At 44.8% G+C, this 20,663-nt stretch overlaps 1 protein-coding gene across 20 annotated transcripts in view; it reads right to left on the bottom strand.

The window, feature by feature from the left end:
* Positions 1-1,042: 1,042 nt before the first annotated feature.
* LOC101156681 (discs large homolog 1-like protein) overlaps positions 1,043-20,663 on the bottom strand; it is a 53,400-nt gene continuing 33,779 nt past the window's right edge. For 5 of the 20 annotated variants that reach the window (XM_023965500.1, XM_023965510.1, XM_023965504.1 and 2 more), the window contains 20 exons: positions 19,055-19,150; positions 18,817-18,870; positions 18,698-18,748; positions 18,329-18,453; positions 17,676-17,845; positions 17,314-17,450; positions 17,100-17,244; positions 14,323-14,455; positions 13,752-13,908; positions 12,609-12,711; positions 10,902-11,016; positions 10,646-10,822; positions 9,442-9,508; positions 7,466-7,565; positions 5,327-5,368; positions 4,835-4,885; positions 3,373-3,725; positions 3,158-3,267; positions 2,976-3,067; positions 1,043-2,455 (listed from right to left, as the gene is read on the bottom strand). In XM_023965500.1, coding sequence (XP_023821268.1) covers positions 2,349-2,455; positions 2,976-3,067; positions 3,158-3,267; positions 3,373-3,725; positions 4,835-4,885; positions 5,327-5,368; positions 7,466-7,565; positions 9,442-9,508; positions 10,646-10,822; positions 10,902-11,016; positions 12,609-12,711; positions 13,752-13,908; positions 14,323-14,455; positions 17,100-17,244; positions 17,314-17,450; positions 17,676-17,845; positions 18,329-18,453; positions 18,698-18,748; positions 18,817-18,870; positions 19,055-19,150 — 2,385 coding nt within the window. In that variant the 3' untranslated portion in view covers positions 1,043-2,348. Of the gene's footprint in view, positions 2,456-2,975; positions 3,068-3,157; positions 3,268-3,372; positions 3,726-4,834; positions 4,886-5,326; positions 5,369-7,121; positions 7,156-7,465; positions 7,566-9,441; positions 9,509-10,645; positions 10,823-10,901; positions 11,017-12,608; positions 12,712-13,751; positions 13,909-14,322; positions 14,456-17,099; positions 17,245-17,313; positions 17,451-17,675; positions 17,846-18,328; positions 18,454-18,697; positions 18,749-18,816; positions 18,871-19,054; positions 19,151-20,663 lie in introns of all 20 variants that reach the window. The other 15 variants (XM_023965507.1, XM_023965514.1, XM_023965515.1 and 12 more) reach the window with 9 other exon arrangements.

Genomic DNA, 20,663 nt, shown 5'->3' with positions numbered 1-20,663 from the left:
TACAGAACCAATGGGGGGGGGGGGGGCGGCATTTAACGTCGGTAATGTTTAAAGGACTTCCTTGTTAACATTCCCCTCTTGCAAACGTTGGTCATTTTAATATTAATACATGCAATTGTGTTTTTCAAAGTGAACTTTTGTCTACTGTTGAACCTTTCGCTGCGCGAAGACTTCTCCTTTCTTTTCTCTCGTCTTTCCGACCGACCGTGGTCAGAAGCGCAGGGGAGATTTCCTTCAGGGCCGAAAGGAATTCTCCTTCGGGGTTCACTTCCCGTTGGAAACCCTCAACCTCCAGAGCGGATTAAGAATGACTCCAAAACAGTTATTCTGGGAATGACACCTTCTCTTTATTTAACTAAGTGCTCCGCTCCCAGATGATCCCTCGGTAGGAATCCCCTCCATCCTGATCAGCTGATGTAGTCATGGAGGACTTCTTTATCTGCACTCAGCCTCATTTTTTCTTCTCTGAACGGTTTTATTACTAGTTTTCTTCCGTCTTGGATTGTGGAGCGCAGATGTAATTTTCCTTCAGTATCTATGGCACTTTTGTACTTTTTGGAAAGATGAGCATCGTGTTGTTTCATGTTAAGTTTGGAATTTGCTTGACATGGCTTAATGATTACAATTTTGCATTATATTAGCATTATGATAATTGGTTGGCATTTTTTTTGTTAAGATTTTATATTGTCAAAATATTGTAGTGTTTTGTGTAAGGGCTTTAACCTGGAGGTTTGTATTAGGTTTTACAGTTATGTTTTGTATTACTCGTGCCATACGTTTATGCACATTTCTTCTTTGTTTGTGGGTAGCAGTCTTTAAAAATGAGACACTTGGACTTCCCCTCTCTGCTGGAACATCTGCTGTATCTTCATGTATCTTTAATCCAAACACACAAATTAAATGTGCGGAGAGAACTGAAGCTTTCTCGTCGTCCCTGAAGAACTGAGGAGGAGCGTTTCACCAGAACTTCCTTCATTTTCTTCATCCTCAGTCCTACAGGAAAACAAAAACTTCAGCCTCTTGCATAAAAACCAGAGCCGGCTGTTCTTGTTAACTTTTATTATGCTTAAAAAAGAAAAGTAAAGACAGGTGGTGGTCAAAGAAAAGAAAAAAATATATTCAAATATCAGTATATGTTTGTATATGATTAGGAAGCAGAGAAAATAATGCTGTTGTCTTCCATTTCAATATAGACTCTCGTAAGAAAATAGGCAGTTTACCAGGTTACATTTGCAGACATCCAGGCCCCGCCCACTCATGTCACATGACCAACCATGTTCTTTATGGTGACACAACCTTCAGGGTTCCAGCTTAAAGTGCAGAAGGCGCCATCCCCCAGACTGCCAAAGAGGGAGGGGGCAGTTCCAGGAAGGCTCCGGAATCGCGATGAAAATCAGGAATTCAAAGGGTCCAGAATCCGAACCCAAAGACGTCTGCTCTGGAAGCTTCACACAAAACAAACCATCTTCCTAAAACTGACAAAAATATCTCTTCAGTCGGTGAATTTTAACAAAGGAGATTTCAATTTATATTAAGTTCTTTGTTATTTATTAAAACAGAAATGTTATTTTAATTCTGTTAAAGAATTGTCAGTCATTTCTAGAAAACTTAAATTTTTTTATCAGATTAAAACCTGTACAATTTGAGTTTCATAAGATATATTTTTGGTTTTTCTCTAAACAGATTTCTGTCTGATCCATCAGCTCATTCGGTAAAAAAATACACAGATATATATTACAGTGGAGGGGGGGGGTCCTGCACTTTGACACTGAGCTAATGCGTTCAGTTTTTCTCCATAAATGTCTTCTAATGACAAACTGTTCCACTGTCTGGTGGATCTCACAGCTAATCGGAATCGCCCCCCAGTGGCAGAGCAGGAACCCTGCGGGGTCCTGATGAAGCCGGCACAGCAACAGAGCCAAACATCCATAAAACCAAAACAGTAAAAGAGAGACGGCAGACTTTCAGGGGCTGATGGGAAATAAGTGGGCGAACGTACATGCTGTCAAAGCTCCAACGTGCAAAGATTTGCTTTGAGACAAACAGCGCAGGAAACTCTGCCCACCTTCAGACCTCACCAGCCAACACCAGGAAATAAAAAAAAACAGAAAACAATAACTAGAAAAGATCAAATCGTATGATTCCTCTTCACCTTCCAGGACTTTCTCCCCACACCTGAGGAGCTGGACTGTCCCACTGTGTCCCATGTGCTTCTGCCCTGATGGTCATTGAACACACCATTAAGTCTGATTGTGCAACGTGAGTCCGCTTAGCTGCTGATGGGAAGGGGGGGGGGTCCTCCTTTTAAAATAAACCAATGAAAAGTAAGGAAGGAGGGGGCGGGGTCTTTATAGCTTCTCCTTGGACTGGACCCAGATGAAGGGACCCGACTGCTCCTCAATGATGTGCTTGGCCAGCTCGTAGATCTCCTCCAGCGTGTCGCCCTGCACGATGGCTGCACACAAACGAAAAACAGTTAGTGACGGCAAAAGAAGCCCCGCCCCCCAGAGCAGGCACCAACAAGCAGCAGCTGTCTGTGCTTTGAACTCAAGCTTCTTTCTGAGTGACTGAACTCGGCATTAGGCACATTAGCAGCTAGATCCACGGTTGGACGTCTGACGCAGAACCCTCACACCTTTCTGAGGTTTAGGAGAAAGAAAAACTCCCATCTGTTAGAGCGCTAGTACATGCGTGTAGGAACACGCATGTATGACGCACATTTCAGAGGATGTTGGATTGGCAGTCTGACTGTCAGTTAAGCGACGTCCTTTAGGGCAAGAATGATGACTGGCTGACAACAATTTTTAAAGAATTATCTTTATATTTGGTTGATTTATTTTTGATGGCCCACCATCTACCCACAGCGGTTGACTAATCGACGGCGATCGACCTCCCCTCTACTGACCAGAGAGGATCTCCCGTTTGAGGATCTCCCCTTGGCTCACCTGTGGCGGTCTAACCTGTAGGGATCTCACCTGTGAAGTGCTCGGTGAACTCGTGCTCCAGTCTGGCGGCTCTGTCGAGGGTCTTCCTGGCCTGCTCCTCTGTCAGACGCTTGTTCATCTCCCTGCAGGAGGGAAAGACGAGCAGAAAGAAGGAAAAAAAATGAGCGACTGCTTGGCTTCAGGGTGAAGGAGGTAAAGAAAGCCGGACTCACATGATGTTCTCTACAGATTTGGGCTTGATGAAGATGGCGATAGGGTGGAGCTGAGTCAGCTGGAGGCGCTTGATGGCGTTCCCTGATACGTCCAGAATGCAGTGTTTACCCTGAGGATTCAACAGAAGCTTTGGATGAAGCTCAGAGAGACAAGTTCAACAACAAATTCACTTAAAAATCTGCACACAAAAGAAGGATTTCAGCTTGACTCGTACCTTCTCAGCCACCTCTCGGACTGACTGAACACTGGTTCCGTACAGATGGTTGTTGTACTGCCCCGCTTCAATGAAGTGGTGGTCCTGGATGTCTTTCTCCATCTGCTCCTTGGAAACCACAAAGTGGTAATCTCTGCCGTCCACTTCATATTCACGCTTGGGCCTCGTCGTATCTGTGAGAACAGAGAGAGGCCTCAGAACCAGAAGCACACGCAAACCCAAAGCCGTCCGGTGATTGGATGTCCGCCTACGTGGGACGCAGGAACCGAATTTGTCAGGAAACTCGGAGATGAGGTCGTCATTGATGCGGTCCTTCATGGGGCCGAGGATGATGACGGGCCGGGTGTAGCTGACTGTCAGAGGGAGAGACGGGTTAGGTCCAAACAGAACTGAGCCAGATGGAACTACAGCAGAATTGTTACCTGGGGACATGCAACAGAGTCACACATTCAGTTTACTTTACTACACCCTGTACTGTTTTCTTTTTGACCCCTGAATATCCAGAAGGTCTTCTACCAGATTTTGTGGATGTCTGCTTCCTGTTCCATCATTGTTGAAGGCCGTCACAGCAGATGTTCACACTTATTGAGTTTGGTTCTACAAGATTCTTCTCAAGTTTTCCTTTAGAGGGATTTTCCTCTCTACTGTCGATTTATACTTCATCAGTTCAGAAAATACACCAAAGACCCTCCATGTGATCTGATGGTCGCTTATTTACACCATTATTACACCTTTTCATTTGATATTTTATTGGAATGAACTGGACTGAATTACATAATGGAATTGGTTACAATCTAAAAATAACCACTGATAGATGAAATCCCTAAAATAGTCAGCTTTCATTTTTTTAAACAACTATTATAAACGTTTTAAGGCGGATGATCTCCTGACTAAACACATTTTACAGTTTTCTCAGACAGACATGAACATTTTCACACTTTTCTCTCTCGTTTAAACTCGCAAAGAACCTTCATAGAAACAGAAGTCCAGTATTAAAGAATGAAAACAGATTTGTGATCAAAGATTTCATAAAGTGAACCCATTCTGTCCAGAACACAGCATAAAGATTGATTGACATGGTCCACAGCCAATCAGGATGCAGAACAGTGTTAAAAAAAGCCTGCAATATTCCACCAAAAAAAAAAACAAAAACAACAGTGAGACTGCAAAAAATGAATATAGCAAGAGACCAATGTATTTGCATCAATAGCAATAACTCGTCCATAATATTTACACCTCGACCACAGTAATGCATTTAGAGAAGTAAAGGTGTTTCAGGTCTATTAGGAAACTGGATAAAGGTAAACTGGAAACTTTCTTTTAAGATTCCCTACTGGGGATTTTTTTAACTCTAAAGTTCTGTTGAAACCCTTTTATCCGTCTTTTATCATCCTCACGTCGCCGGTTCAGACATGCCGAAGTTTCCAGACATAATTACAAAGAAATGTGTAGGAGCTCTCACCTTCCTGTTGAATCACAGGCTCATATGACGGCACCAGCTCCTCCTGACCACCTGGAAACAAACGCTCAGTTTAGACGAGGGCCGGAGAGGAGGAGGAGGAGGAAGAGGAGGGAGAGGATGAAGGATAGACGAAGGATAGAAGAGTCCTCTTTTCAGGTTAGTTTGAAAGTCATTTCAGAGCTTTTATTCTCCACACTTTCCTCCAAGTTACCAAGAGTTCAGCCTCTCAGTTGGAGGTGGGTTCCAGCAGAAGAACACGGGTTCTGAAGGAAACTGCTGGCTTTCTGCAAACTGCACCTTCAGTTTGGGGTTTTCGGGTTATTACAAAATCGTAGCTTTGGCTCTGCTGCCCCGCATGCTGCTTTCAGAACTCAAACGTGCAGTTCTGAGCGCCGGCTCATTGGCAGCGAGTGTGACGTCATGCAGTAACCAGCCAATAGGCTCGCTGCAGACAGAGCAGCGGTTGTTAGTGAGGGAAGCCGGCAGACTTACGGCAGCTGCTCTCGCTGTCACTGGCGTTAGAGGTCACATGCTCTGGAATCAAAACAAACACAGGACAAAGCGGGTCAGCGCTGACCCACAATGCTTTGCTCCAAGCCTAGACCAACATAGTCAGGTGTGAACAGAAGGGCTCACATTAAATACCTCTTCCTGCCCATCTCTGATTGATCGGTCGATTGATCAGAAGCATAGATTCCAATGGTCAAGCTTGCTTAAATGGAACGCGTCCCAGCAGGACTCAAAAACAGACACGGGACCAAAACCCCAAACACGCATCCAGTCAACTGAAACAGAGACTCCCTAAACTTTTTCGTTCTCCATGTGGGCGAGGGCTGAGACGCCAAAACGCTTCCGTTCAGCTTTAAACCCGCTGTCCATCTGCAGATCCGGACCGTTCTCGTTCTTCCTACAGGACTGAACCTTCGTTCTAACTCAAATGTTCACTTTCTCTGCACTGATAACTTTCAAGATACAACAATTTAAAGAAAGACGAGAAACAGAGAAACATCACATTATGATGAAAGAAGAGTCATGAAGGTTCATAAAGGACTTTAGAGAAGAAAGGAAGGTAGATGGAGGGGCTGGTCTCAGACCGTGTGTCCAACAGGAACCATTATAAGCTATGATTACAACTGATCAAACCAAGAATACAGCAACTGACTGTATATGAGAACTGAACAGAATGACTACCTCCCCTCTGGCGTTCAAAATAGGAAGTACCCGCTGGTTCCAAGAATCCAAAATCCCATAGAGTTCTATTAAGAAATTGGTGGCAGTGTAGCTCAGGCGGTAGAGCAGGTCGGCCAACAACCAAAGGGTTGGGGGATCGATCCCCACTCCCCCCAGCCAGCTGTCGCCACCCAAAGCGCGGCTAGTCTGCAGCTCACCGCTCCCCCCTGGGGATGGGTCAAAACGCGGAGAACAGTTTCTCCATTGTGAGATAAATAAAGTATCAATTATTTTATTTTATTTTATTTTTTTAATTCTCAGTCATTATATTTTTTAACATGTTCTTGCTAATCTATTTATTTATTCATGATTTTCTTTCTGCAGTGCAAGTTATCGAAGTTTAAAAACTGGCCAATCAGATGTCCCAAAAACGTAGGCGGTCAAACATTGAACATTCAAAATATTTGATTGACAGGTTCTCCTGAGCCAGCTTTCAGAGGTAGTAGGGGTGTGGCCTTCCAACAAGCTTACTCCTGATTGGAGAGAGTGGTTGCCATAGAAACGGCGGCTCAGACTGACTCTGACCAATCACCGCTAACTGACAATTTCTGGTTCCAACATGGCAATGTTCGTATCGTGAAAAAATATGCGTATTGAATTGACTTGATTATAGCTAGAACAGAAAGTAAGGCCTTATCTGTGGGTGACGTCACACTCAGGCTAGTTCTCATATCCTGTTAATGAATATAATGCAGAAACTGGAGAAATGGAGAAAACCTGAACGTAAAGGAAACAATGAAACCTTCAAGCACAACAGCAGACCCCAGATTGGAACTAGGGGCGTGTCCATTGAAACTAAAATCTATTAGAAAACTAGAGGAAAATAGAAGATAAGAACTACAAAAAAACAGAAGGCCTAAAGAACAAAAGATAAAGACCAAAAAACCCAGAAGAATGGAAACATTGGCTGCTCCCATCTTTTCCTGTTTAGCGCTGTTGTGTTCTGTGTGCGTGGTGTCACACACACACACAGATGACCTGAACGACGAAGGACAGATCAGAGGATCCTGGTGGAGACATCAAACTGGGGGGTTTGAGGGTGGGGGGCGGGACTTACTGTGGGCTTTGAGCGCTGCATCTTCGATGAGGTCCTGCAGGCAGCAGAGGAGAGAAAACGGCCACAAACAGTTACAGACAGCGACAGACAGAGAGAGCAGGGGGGCTGCCGGCCGGCAGGGCGGCAGGGCGGCTATTCTGACCCCCCCAATAGCGGGGGAAGGTGGGGTACTTCCTGTTCAGGTGACTCTTTGAGGTACAGTAAGATTTGATGGACATTCATGGCCAGGCCCTACTGCCGTGACAGCCGGCGAGCAGGTGGACACCGCGACCAGCTGATCTCTCTTCCTGCCACCGACCAGTCTTCTCCCAGCTGACCCCCCCTCCCCCCATGCTGGTACTTACGATCGATGTCGCTGGTCTCCTGCTCGCTCGCCTCTTTGCCCTTGTAGAACGGAAACTTTCGCGTAAACAGGTTCTTTCTACGCCTGTCATTTGTGGACTGCTGAGGAAGAGGAGGAGGGGTGATGAGGGACAACAAAAAAGGGGGGATGAGGGCGCGTTGGCTATGAAGATGAAGAGCAGAGCTCCTCCAGGGAGTCGGAGCTGAGCCGCTGGGATCAGAGCAGCAGCAGAACGTGCACGCGCATGCAGAACCAGCAGAGATGGTTTTGACCCTTTCAGAACCACGGACAGTTCTGTCCACGCCACTTTCTCCTGGGCAACCTGGGCTGCTGCTAACACCCCCCAAAAAACAAAAACAAAAGAAATAAAAAAAATCCCAGAGAGTTTCTAAATCTCAAGAAATCACATTTTCTCCGGTTTGAAATCAATATTTACTCTGTGGGAGAGTTGATTTCCTGCAGTGGAGGGTGTTGCACAGGTTCTGGGTTGGGCGTAGAGTCAAACAGACGTTTTCTCTGTGGTTTCATGTTGAGTTATTCTGGAGAATTAGCTCATTACTGCGGCCATGAAGCTGTTATAGAAGATCAGAGTCTCCAAATGGCTGCAGACACTTGACAAATACCACAGCTGCTCCGCACTAACATGCTGAGAGTAAAGGTGGTGGTGGTGGTGGTAGGGGGGGGGTGTCATCAGACTGAGGTAAGCTGTCCTTCTGTAAAAACCTATGAGGTCAGGTGAGGGAAAACAGAACATTACTGTCCTCTTCCTCTGATTAACCCCATTCTCTTCAATCAGCTTCTAGCTGTCTTAGACCCCTTGGTGCCCCCTCACCGAGCTTTGCCAAGGACATGGTGAGTTGTGGGTTGGACTGCTGGCGCTGAGCAACCCCGCCCCCATTCCCCTCCCTGTTGCTGAGAGCTTGGAGCAGGGAGCTTGCTCGGATTTTCTATGTCACAAAAGGATCTTTTTCAAACACCTTTTTTTTTCGTCTAGTTCTGTTTTACAACGATTTGAATAAAGAAATACTCAGAATGCAATTTTAAGCCTAATTTTCTTAATATACATGCCCTCCATCATCAGCAAAATGCCACAAGGACATGTCAAAAACACCAGCGGGGTCTCACTTACTCAATGAAAAGTGCTTCAAGACATTTAAAAATCTTATTCGTTAAGAAGGATTTCATCTACATCCCTAAAAGCAGTGCGCACGTCTAACACCTGCATTAGCAGTGGGCTCTCATCTTCAGCTTTGCTTTATTTCCCAGAACAGCAGAGGAAAAGCCGGTCTGTGCTTGTGTACGTTCATGTCCTGGGCTGTGTAAGGTGCAGGTACATGGAAACGTGGGTGAGGTCCAGCTCAGTTTAAAGAGACTGGATTGGTCCTGCAGGAGCTGGAAATGGAGCTCAGAGGTTTCTCTTAAAAATCTTTTTTTGTTCACTGGGGGGGTGGGGGTATTGCTGATGTCACAAATAAAGAAAGCTGCTCTTTATTACTGCTGAATGCTCACATGCTGAACTCAGGTCTCATCATCTTAAAATCCATGGAGAGATGAGGAGGAAGAGGAGCAGCAGACATTTCAGTTTGTTTGAGGCGCGGGGGGGGGGGGGGGGGGGGGGGGGGTGCCATGCATGTGTGGGTTGGTGGGGCGGTGCCTCGTGTTAAAGCAGCAAAGAAAGAGAGGGGGGGGGCTGACACTGAAACAACATGCGTTTAAGGAGCTGGTCTGTTATTCCAGACGCTCATTAGTAGGCAGAGATCAGCTGGCAGCGGCGTACTTGTGGTGAAAACGCGTTAAAGTCACGGTCATGCTGACAAACATGAAAACAGTCTCAGGAGCCCGCGGCCCTGGGGAACCCTAGTCCACCTTTACTACAAGGGATGAAGAGGTAAAGACAGTGGAGGTCAGAGCAGAGCTCTTATTTGATGGGGGGTTCGGCAGGACCAGGGTTCCACAGGGTTTTGGGGCCTCACTCACCCCTCGCTCTCGGGACTTGGCGTTAAACTTGACGGTCTTTAACCTGGCGCGCTCCTTCTTCTCTACCCTGTGGAGGACAGGAGGTCAGAATGAGAGGGATGGATACCACATCCATGTGACACCTTAATCATGGAGCGTCTCTTCCTTAGTTCCAAGGTTTGAAGCTGTAAAGCAGTCGGGAAGGAAGGACTGCTCTTCTTCCTCCTCAGAGTGTGAAGGAAAGTCAGAACTTAAACACCAACCATAACACTTTTTTAGCTGGATTTTAAATGAAGAACTTCTGTTAATAGCAGCTGCTTTTAAGGAGCAGAAGGCAAAGACAACATGTTACCCTTTAATACGTGTTTTTTTATGTGCACTGGTCCCTTGTTATCATTCACCTTTCAAAGATCTGATGATTTTTTTAGTTCAATTTTGCGCTCTTTTTTTTTTTTACAGCGCATTGTGCTCTGCGTCCTGATTGGCTGTACACCATTGTTACTCTTTGTCCTGCCTGCCATGTCTCCTGGACAGAATGTGTTCGGCTTGCAAAGATGATCTTTGGTTCCATTCTATAGCACTGGACTTGTTCATCTACCAAGTTTATCTTTGAAAGTTTAAAGAGAGAAAATGTTCATGTGCATCTGAGAAAAGTGTATAAAGTGTGTAGAGAGGAGTTTTACAGCCTTAAACATCTATAATAATTGTAACAAACAAAGCTGCAGATTTCACCCTATTGTGGGATATTTTTAGACTATAACTCCTGCGATAAACGAGGGACCACTGTATGTCTAGATGCACATATTCTGGGTTCCAGTGAATGCATCACAAAACAAGATGAGATCTGACCAAAGGGGTTTAGATGATGCGCCTTCTACCCAGGTTGACTATGAAAACCTAACCAACCTGAAGTGAAAGTTGACCTAAAGGTGAACCTGAAGACCAACCAAAAACATAAAAATCTCATCTGAAAGTGGAGCTAAAGGCAGACCAGAAACTAGACATAAAAGAAGACCTGACAGCAGAGCTGCAGGTAGACCTGAGCAGAGATCTGAATGCAGACACGAAGTCAGGATCAAAGCTGCGTCTGAAAGGCTGACCGAAAACTAGAGCAGAACGCAGGCATGAAGGCAAGCCTAAAAGTGGATCTAAAAGCCAACCTGAAAGGGGACATGCTGGTGCACCTGTCAACCCGTCTCCAGATCTCATTAAAAGTTCCACTTACCGTCTTTTGCTGGGGATGACTCCCACCTCCTCCAGCTCTCCCTTTGGCGCCACATGCCTGGCCTGCCACCACTCATCGTCAGAGGCATTTACAACATGGAGAATGTCCCCAAACTTAAAGTTGAGACCCTGACTGGGCAGCCCCGAGTCCTTGGTCTTATCATAGTCAAACAGAGCTCTGTAGACATGGAGAAGCTCGTTATTGGTCTTTTGGTCAACCCAGCCTTTGTTGGCCAATATGGGAGCGCCGCTCTAACCTGACGTAGAGAGACCTCTTCTGGCTGGTTCGCAGGGATCCGGAGCCTGAACTGATGCTGCTGTTCATCATCTGCTCGCGCAGGTCGTGGATCTTCGCCTCAAACCGACTGTACTCTTAACAACCACAGAGATTCAACACAAACATCGTCAATTCATTTTATCCAAGAAGCACCAGTTTCAGAAGAAAAAACATCAAATACAATTGTTAAAATCCAATAATACAATCCAGTTAAGTCCAGATCAGTCCTATAAGGCTAGGTATGAAGTTGTGGTGTTAACCTTAAACTGAGCAAACATAAGACAGTGGAGAGAAACACGTTTTAAATGGAAGAAAAAGAAAAAACCTTAATAGACTCAGTAAACTATTAATAAACTTATTAAATAGATATTTGTAAACGCAACAAAACAACATAATAAAGATCAACAAATTTAACATTACTATTATCTGTTTAGATCAAAAGCATTTGTTAGTAACTGCAAATATGAGAGCAGGAATGAGACAGACCTAGAGAAAAACTATTGAAGAAAAAAAGACAGGCCCGCTATGATAAGCTACTCCAACAATGGCACAGACTCATGGGATTGACAGTGGAAAGCTCTACAGCAGCGGTCCAAACCCCAGAGCCCAGAACCAGGATAAAGCCACTGCTTGGAGAAGCCGATGAGACGCACGATATTCATGCCGGGGGGAAAAAAATAATTCCTCATTCTAGACTAAGGAGAAAAGACGAAAAGGCAAATCTGGTAATTGATGAATTTCTTTACGACATTGCAACTAAAAGAAAAATTAAGTGTTGATCATTATTAGTTTTAGAAAATTCTGATGAAATCTTCTGCCGTTTCATCTTTTCTTCATGTAGAATAAAGAAACTTTTTTTTTCCTGGCACTGACATTGGATGGTCCAAGCAGGGCCCCAATTGGGAGACAGTGAAAGGTTGCTGATTGGCTGATTTCATGACGACCAAAAGAACTGTACTTCTAACTTGAGTGTGTCGGTGTGGATTAATGCTTGTGCTCCTATGTGCATGTGTTCTTTCACACACGGACAAAATGTTTTATGGCTAAACCCTTATTTTTTAATACAGCTACAGTACAAAACAGACGCACATTCAGACGCGGATGTACAATACTTTTACAACAAGTCTATCTTCATAGAAATTGGCGTCTGATTATTTTAGCGTCCACTTTAAAAGTTATGGGTTAAGGGAAATTCTATATCATATCTTAATAGTTCCTACATAAAGTGTATAAATAAAGTCTAGAGTATCTGCAGGTATTTTACAGAGGATGACCGCTAAGGAAAACTGGAAGCTAAAAATAAATAGAAAAAACAGTCTATGGCCTGACAAAGGTTGGGGACCACTGATCTACAAAAAAGACGGTTTAATTTCTAATGGGTCCCTGAAGTGACCAATGGCTTTTACAAACAAAACTTTGGGACTATGTCTATTAGTTTCAGTGAAATCTCTACTGGTGATGGAGTGACGACTTCAAGAGTCAAATTACACTGAAAATAATGAAAAATTATTTGTCGCAGATGTGGTTTTACCGCAGACTTCTGGCTTTGCAGAAGAAAACACACCTGACCACCAACCGAACTCTGTTAGCATTAATCAGTGTAACATTATCCCTGAGCTCCTCCACAAATGGTACCACAGAGCTCTCAGGGAGACAGCCTGGAGTCATGTGATGCTGTCCGCCTCACCTTCTGGTCTGTACTGGGTGATGATGGTCACAGTCTGCCCAGCGTTCTTCAGGGTGGCTGCGGCCTGCTCGTGTGTGGCGGCTCTGAGGTCCACCCCGTTCACCTAAAGACGGAGAATAAACAGTGGTGTTTCATCAAATGAGTTGGTTCAGAGTGCAAACAAAAACTCAGATAAATGAAGTTCTTCCTGTTACACATTTGTAATGTCACTCGTGAACATGTTCTCTCCCCATAAGCTCACTGTTCCACCTTACAGATACTCGTCTTGCTGCCGCTGACCTTCAATCCTGTTCTTTCTTTCCTCTCTCTAGATGATCCTCCACCTGATCCCCGCTCTCTCTACAACTGAGTGAGCCTATGTAACGGATCAAAACACCACTTGGAAGAGTTGCCAGATAAAGCCCCCCAAGCAAGCAAAAAGTGACAGTACACAGCAAAACCTGAATCGAAACAAAGTAAAAAAAAAAAACCTTGTTTGAACAAAAAATTCTTGTTTTTTTGTCTTGCATGAAAAATTATCTTTTAAGAAAGTTCTTCAACAAATTGTCGAAGGGAAAATCTTAGTTTGATAGGTGAAAACCATTACTGTCACATTACTGGCCTTTCAACAAGCAGAATAGTGTTACCAATCGATGAATAAACAGAGTGGTTTTGGCGAAATGAACAAAGAATTGGGAGAAGAAGACGCTAAAAGAAAAACGATGTTGCACACAATCATAAAGCAAAGTTGTGGGCGATGTTTAGTGTCTATATTTTGCACGTTTGAAAGGCAAACAAGCACAACTTTACACACAAATGCCTGCAGTAATTGTTTTAAAGAGAAGTTGACATAGCAAAAGATGACAAAAAGAAAGCTTATTTTCTGCTAATGTGAATTTGTTTGACACAAGAAACAACTATAAAGAAATAGGCTATCCCACATTCAGCGCTACAAAGTTTGTAGTTTAAATGACACACCAGTTAATTTATCTAACGCTGACATTTGGTCTTTTTGTCATCAAAAAGTCACATTTTTACCATCAGCAGAGATACAGATTTGAGGCAACAGCCTGAACATCCCACCTCAAAGGGTTTATATCATGCATAGTGTACTTTTTGAGCTTTTAAGTTCCTGAAGGTGCATAACGGTGTGTAAACACCTACAGATACCAGCCGGTCTCCTTTGCGCAGCTCTCCAGAAAGGTCAGCTGGCCCCCCAGCTAAGATGAAGGAAATAAAGATGCCCTCTCCGTCCTCGCCACCCACAATGTTGAATCCCAGTCCGGTCGCCCCTCGGTGCAGAACCACCTTCCTCGGCTCCCTGTGGGGCAACCATAGCTATAAATTTGTGGAGGTCAGAATAAAATAAACAAAAATCAAGAATGCAGCCTCATCTTCCTCTCCAGTAGGCCAGAGGGTTACAAAGCCCACACTTGCAGTTACATTATAGTCGTCTTAATCCTTTATAGCTGAAGCCGAGTCTGTTTAGGCAGAGATTACTTTGAAGGTCACCTCATGTTTCTATCACAGAGAAACCCAGACCAGTTAAGAAAAAAGTAGCTGTAGCAGTCAGATGATATTTTTCTCTTGCATAAATTGTGATGAGGTGGTTGAATGAGGCTTTAATTGTAGGGTGGTAACATTAGGACAAACAGCTAAACATTGGGAATGATCTGTGAATCAATCAATCAACCATTTTGAATGAATATTTATGCGCGTGTTCTGCCGTACTCACCGAGTGACACCGTCGTCGTCTGCTAGCGGGCTCATTGGTGTGGGCGAGTAGCATCCCGAGGATCCTCGTGGTTGAAGCTGGTGACTTACAAAATTGGGGGGGCTGATATGATTCTCCATGTGCTGTGAGTAAGCTGGAAGAGACAGAGCATTCGTGAACCAAAAACGTGTGCGCCAGTAGAAACACCCATTTGGATGAGATGGGAGCTGCAGAATAGGGGGTAAAGTGAACCTAGGAAACTGGAGACGGTCTGATCGGTTTACAGCAGACAGGTGAGCTCCAGCTGAAACACCAAAGGAATCCTCTGCAGTTTAAACTCCAAACAAACCTTTTTGTCTTATAGAATCACAATTCCAAGATTCAAAACCTTGCTTTTCATTTCAGTCAATTAAACAACAACATTTTGTATACCTTTTTGGATATGCATTTGATTGAAAAAAAAAAACTGGGGAAAGATGAAAAACAGATGAATAATGTAAAAACAGGTCAAACAAATAAGTAATAAACATAAATAAAGGGAAGTGCAACCAAAGGAAGAAACAAAAAGCTTTTTTTACTACTGTATGGAAAAAATCCTTTCGTAAAAATACTGAATACAAGGTTCACGTCACCAAGGGTCTATCTCGGGACCGAGCCTAGGGTTGGCCTTCCCCCGAGCTCACAAGGAAGGTCTACAAGGGGCTGGTGCCGCAACAACCCAATCCTCAAAAATGGACTAATCATCGGGACATGGCCTGTTACCTCCCTAAGTGGGAGGGACCCTTAGGTTGCAGAAGGGTGAGGGTCCTGGGTAAAGATAGTTGGGCATGCGCCTCTTCAAAGTTTGGACTCTAAAACCCAACCTTTTGAGAGGGCTAGACTCTCAGGAGAAGCAAGCAGTTCTCTGCCACTACCGTCTACAGTGTGGGTGAGGAGCTGTTGACCTTGAACAGGGAAATGCTGAGAGGTGGAAGAATCTCCTTAATTCTGTTGACATGATTTCATAAGAAAATAGTATCTGGGGAACCAGAAGTGGGCCAATCCGTCCCCCAAGCTGTAGTCAAATGGAGAGTGTCAAAAAGCACATCGGTTGCAAGGTACTGGAGACAGATGAGGTCCACCCTTACTACCTCAAGTCTCTGGATGTTTTGGGAGCGTCTTTGACGGCATTCCTTTAGGACATTGCCTGGAAGTTGGAGACCTCTGATCTAGCAGATCAGGGTGGTGGTCCCTCTTTCAAGAAGGGGAACCAGAGGTTGTCCTTCAACAAGAGGGAATCTCACTACTTAATCTCTTTACCCTCTCTTTTGAATCACACGCAGACCAAGTTACAAAGACTGCCTTTTATCACCTTAGAAATGTTGCCCAAGTGAGATCCTTTCTCTCTAAAGCCAGTGCTGAAATATTACTCCATCCCTTTATAACATCTAGGATAAATTATTGTAATGCTCTTCTTTCTGGTGTTAAGAGAAATACTTTCAATCGACTGCAGCTTGTTCAAAATTCGGCTGCATGCCTTTTAACTAGAACCAGAAAGAAGGAGCACATTACTCCAATTTTGAAGTCTTTGCACTGGCTCCCAGTCAGCTTTAGGATCGCTTTTAAGGTTCTTTTATTAGTTTATATAGGTTTACATGGACCTGGATCCTCATTTTTATCAGATTTACTTATAGTCTATGACCCTCCCAGAGCCCTCAGGTCCACACTAAAACCCACAGCGAGGCCTCCTTTCAGCACTGTGGGCCTCGCCTGTGGAACAGCCTGCCTGCCTTCAGCCACTGTGGAGGTTTTTAAGAAAAAACTTAAAACACATCTTTTTACTTGTCCACATGTTTTTACTTGATTTTATAAAACAACTAATTTGATTTGTTTTGATTTTAATGTTGGGATGTGTATGTGTTGGGTATTTGTGTGTTTTATTAATTCATATATTTTTTATTATTATTTGCATTATTAGCATGGCTTTTTTAAGTTAAAAACCCGATGTTATGTACATTCTGAGAGCAGGCAGCTACGCGATAACGTAGCACACCGGATGACCATCCAGGGGTAGTGTTGTCCGAATTTGAAGACACTATTTTTCCATAAACTTTCGCTTGAAGGGCTAAATGTAGGGGCAGAGAGAAGCCGTAGGGGTAGGGGAAGAATTCAAGAGGGTTGCCCTTAGTCACCACTAGGTGCCGGAGAGAATTTGACTCGGGAACTACAGGTTTTCATTTCTGCTTTTTGCAGATAATGTTGTTCTGTAGGGCATTTTGAACCAGAACCTTAAGTGTGCACTGAAATAGCTTACAGTTATCTTTTCATTGGCTAAAAGGAGAATGATCACCTCTATGGTGGAGACCATGGTTCTTGACCATGAAAACAGTTTTCTTCCCCTTTGAGTGAGTGGAGAGCTCTTCCCCCAAGTCAAGGAGTTCAAGTATACACACCCACACAGAACTGACACACCCTCAGGCAGACAGATGACACTCAAATTTATGCACAAACACACACACATAGCTGATTCTCTGTGGAACACTTATAAGTTAGAATTCCTAAGGTCCTGGAGAAAATCATGAAGAAGGAATGAGCAACATTCAGATGTGCTAGCCGCTGGTTGCTCTTATGAAGCAGGTCTGGCCAGAACATCGAGGTACTGTGGTACTCGACTAGAATCTACTGAAGTTGTAACAGCCAGACTGAGGAGCAGGTTAGCATTTTCTCCTTAGGGCTGCATCCAACAGAAACGGCAGGATTGTAACAACTTCCTGTGTGGAGACCATCAGCCATAATGAAACAAAAGTGATGTCACTCACAGTTAGTGAGGTCGGGCGGGGCAAAGCCATCATTCATGAAGACGGTGTTGGGCTTTGCCACTTTCAAGTAGACCACATCAGGTGTGTTCTTCAAGGCGGTGACAGCATGTTCGTGGCTCACCTCCTCCAGACAGGAGCTATTCACCTGCATAAACACACAGGCCTCAGACTGCAGCAGATTTGGCTGGATCATGCACAGTTTAGTCAGACTTACAGCCAGCAGCTTGTCTCCTATTTGCAGGCTGCCATCTTTGTGCGCAGCACCACCTTCAATTATCTTGGTGACATAGATGCTGTTGTCACCTGGGATGTGCTGGTTTCCTACTCCCCCTGCGATACTGAACCCCAGACCTGCACAGACCAGAATGCACGTGAACATAGACCTGTTGGGCCCCCCGAAGGGGCTGCCACACTAATCACCAGCTGCAGTTCTGTGGTACAACAAAGAGGCTGGACTTAGTTACATCCATGAGAAGTCCAACATAGACCATTCTAGATTCACAAAAACCCGAAATAATGCAGAAAACATTTCTGGAAAAGATCTGAGCCGGTTTTCGGTCATAGACTAACACTCACCTTTAGGTCCTTTCACTAGCTTGATCTCCATGACTTTCTCAGAGACAGGTTTCCTCCTGCGCACGTGGAGCCGAACCAGAGAGCCAGCCTCCTTCAGCGCCTCCACGGCCCGACTGTGGGTCACATCCCTCACATCCATGTCGTTGACCTTTAAGATGACGTCGTTTACCCTAAAACAAGAGAAGGAGCACAGTGTTAACTGGGGGTGGGGTTCTGAGACCTTCACTTAGTCCACCAAATTCAAACTAAACACAGATGGTCCTGGATGAAATGATATAGAGCACCTGGAGCCCCAAGTGAGGTTTTTCATATCAGGGATGAACATCTGCAAACCCTAAACCCGGCAACACATGGGCCTTTGAACTGGGTGAAATCTGTACCAAACAAAATCTAAACCAGGCAACATCTGAGCTACATAACATCTGAATCTGGCAACACTAAAGCCAGGAAACTCCTAAATCATACAACATTTTATCCAGGTAACATCTAAACATCTACATATTTTATGCTTCTCATCACGTTTATCCGCCTATGCCTCGTCTATTATTGTGAAACACTTTAAGGACAGTTGTCTGTTATACAAACTGCCACCAACGCTGAGAGAAACACACCTGTCTGCTAATATGCATGAGTTAGTCTATGTGTCATCTCACCTAAGCCGCCCATCCTGAGCAGCAGCCCCTCCAGGTATGACTTTGGTGATGAAGATGCTGGGATCCTCACCGATATGGGGGTTGTCCGTGCCACCAGCGATACTGAAGCCCAACCCGGAGTTTCCCTGGCAGCAGGAAGAGACATGCATGCTCATCAGTGTCACAGGTAGTGTGCTCAGGTCTGTTTGTGAACACAGAGGCTTCACCAGAACATCTTTTAGGAATGAGGGAGAAGTAACCCAATACCTCATGCTGGAAAACCATTCCAACAACAGATGGTATTCAAAATGATCGTTATTTCAGTCTGCTCTGACCCTTAAAGATGAGTGGGAGGGGTGTTTCCTGAATGACTGCAGCTGGTGGTCTTACCCTCTCTAGCGTGATTTCCTCATACTCGTACTCTGCCTCGGCCCCGTTCACCTGCACACAGACACGCAGTCAGAAGAGTTTGTGCTACACAGAAGACCAGCAGACGGGTTCAAACTCACGTAAGGAGGCGTGTCCAAGCTGTCCGTGTTCACCACCACAGGAGGGGGGTTAGCCTGAGGGAAGAAGCACCACAAAAGGAAACATCACACCCTGTCAGAATATACCTCAACATCCACCCACTGTGGCAAACGTCAGCCTGCTGAGCAGTAGATGATGGATGGATGATGTATGGATTGATTTATGGATGGAGCACAGAAACAAAAATAAGTGAATGAAATGGGAAAAAAGAAAAAAAACCTGTGAGGATGGAGGGATGACGGTGGTCTCGACTGAGATTGGCGTGATGGGGATCACAGGAATGATGGGAGGGGAGGGTGGGGTGGCTTGTGCCTGCTGGAGAAGTTGGAGATTAGACAGACAGCATGGAGGAAGAAGACAAAATTAGTTTTAAAAGTTTGGTTAGAGCTCACAGAGGTGAGTGGAGTCTGACCGAGCCGCCAATTACAGGAGGAGGTCATGTGAATGACAGACAGTGAGGATAACCCCCATCTGCTGCTCTGAGCTTTATTGCCCATCTACCTGACCTCGGCACATGTGCGGGGAACATCCCTTTCCTCAGGGAGTGGATGTTCTTTCCATCATTATGGGATGCAGCTGAGACATGAAAGGGGACAAGTGGAGGTAAGATGAAACACAACCAGCTTGTGTTTGATTTCAGCTGTTCTTCTCTGCCACCATCTGAACTTGAACTTAGTTTAAACTAAAATCAGGGCAAAGTTTGAAGTAAAACATACCTAGGCTTAAACCACAAGGACTGTTTTAAACTAATGGCGATGTCCTGTTCACATACATCACCAGGGAGGGGCATCCTGCCCATCGATCCACACAGGCTAGGTGTGCTCACGTTTGTCCATGAATACCTATCCAAAACGAGTTGACACCACTGTAACTTCAACTAAAGGAGCAGGTTTTGAGCCAACTCCAGGACTCTGAAGGCTTCATCCGTTCCCCAGGTTCAGCGCTCGTTTCCAGCAGGCCCCGAAGCTGCCCATGGAAAAGCAGCAGCAGCTATAATTAGTTGAACACATTGAGCACATTGATCAGTCAGCCCCACTTCTGCAGCAGCGCTCAGATTATACTGCCGGGGGGGGGGGGGGGGGCGGCGGCAAATAACCCCACCGCCAGCATCAGTTGTCAACTCCATCTATTTAGACGATTCCATGAAAAACAAGCCCAGATCACACTGATCTTGATCCTGCACAAAGTTATCTTTCTAAATCCACCCTTCATGTTCCCATTTCTTTATGAGATCATCTAGCCAACTACAGCTCCCTGTACAAGAGGAGAACTCAGCATCATACTCCCACCCCCGTGTTTCACTTCGGGAACTCTTCTTTAGGGATGAATACCCTGACTTCTATTTATAGAACAAAGCAGGAAAAATAAAGGATGAAGTCCAAAAGAACCTGTGGAACTTACAGAGAAAACTCAATTAAGGGGTTTCACAAAAATCTCCAAAAAATAGAAAAGCTCCTTTTAAAGAAGCTCTTTAAATTCAAAACCACACCCCCTTTCTTGAAGTTCAGACTGCACCACACATAACACTTGTACTTCTCCAAACCTGCAGATCTTGGTTAGATCTGGACACGCACACAGAGAGCGTAACTGCTAAACGGAGCATTCTGACAGTTTGTGAGTTTCTTTAAGAGAGGCCGGTGCACAGCTGGCCCCTGGCCACACAGCTGGAGTACCTGACCGAAGCTGAATGGTATCCAGGAAACCTCCTTTCTACGAGCCGCTTGCCCCATCACCACCTTGGCCGTGCTCTTGGTGGGGCTTTTCTTAACGCTGTCCCGCAGGGTGAGAAAGCGACTGCGTGCTCTTAAGGAGGCAGGCATGGTGCAAG

The sequence above is a fragment of the Oryzias latipes genome, chromosome 17, assembly GCF_002234675.1.
Source record: "Oryzias latipes chromosome 17, ASM223467v1".
NCBI classification, from domain to species: Eukaryota; Metazoa; Chordata; class Actinopteri; order Beloniformes; family Adrianichthyidae; genus Oryzias; species Oryzias latipes.
The sequence above is the reverse complement of the archived record's forward strand: the minus strand, read 5'-3'. Positions and strand labels throughout refer to the sequence as shown.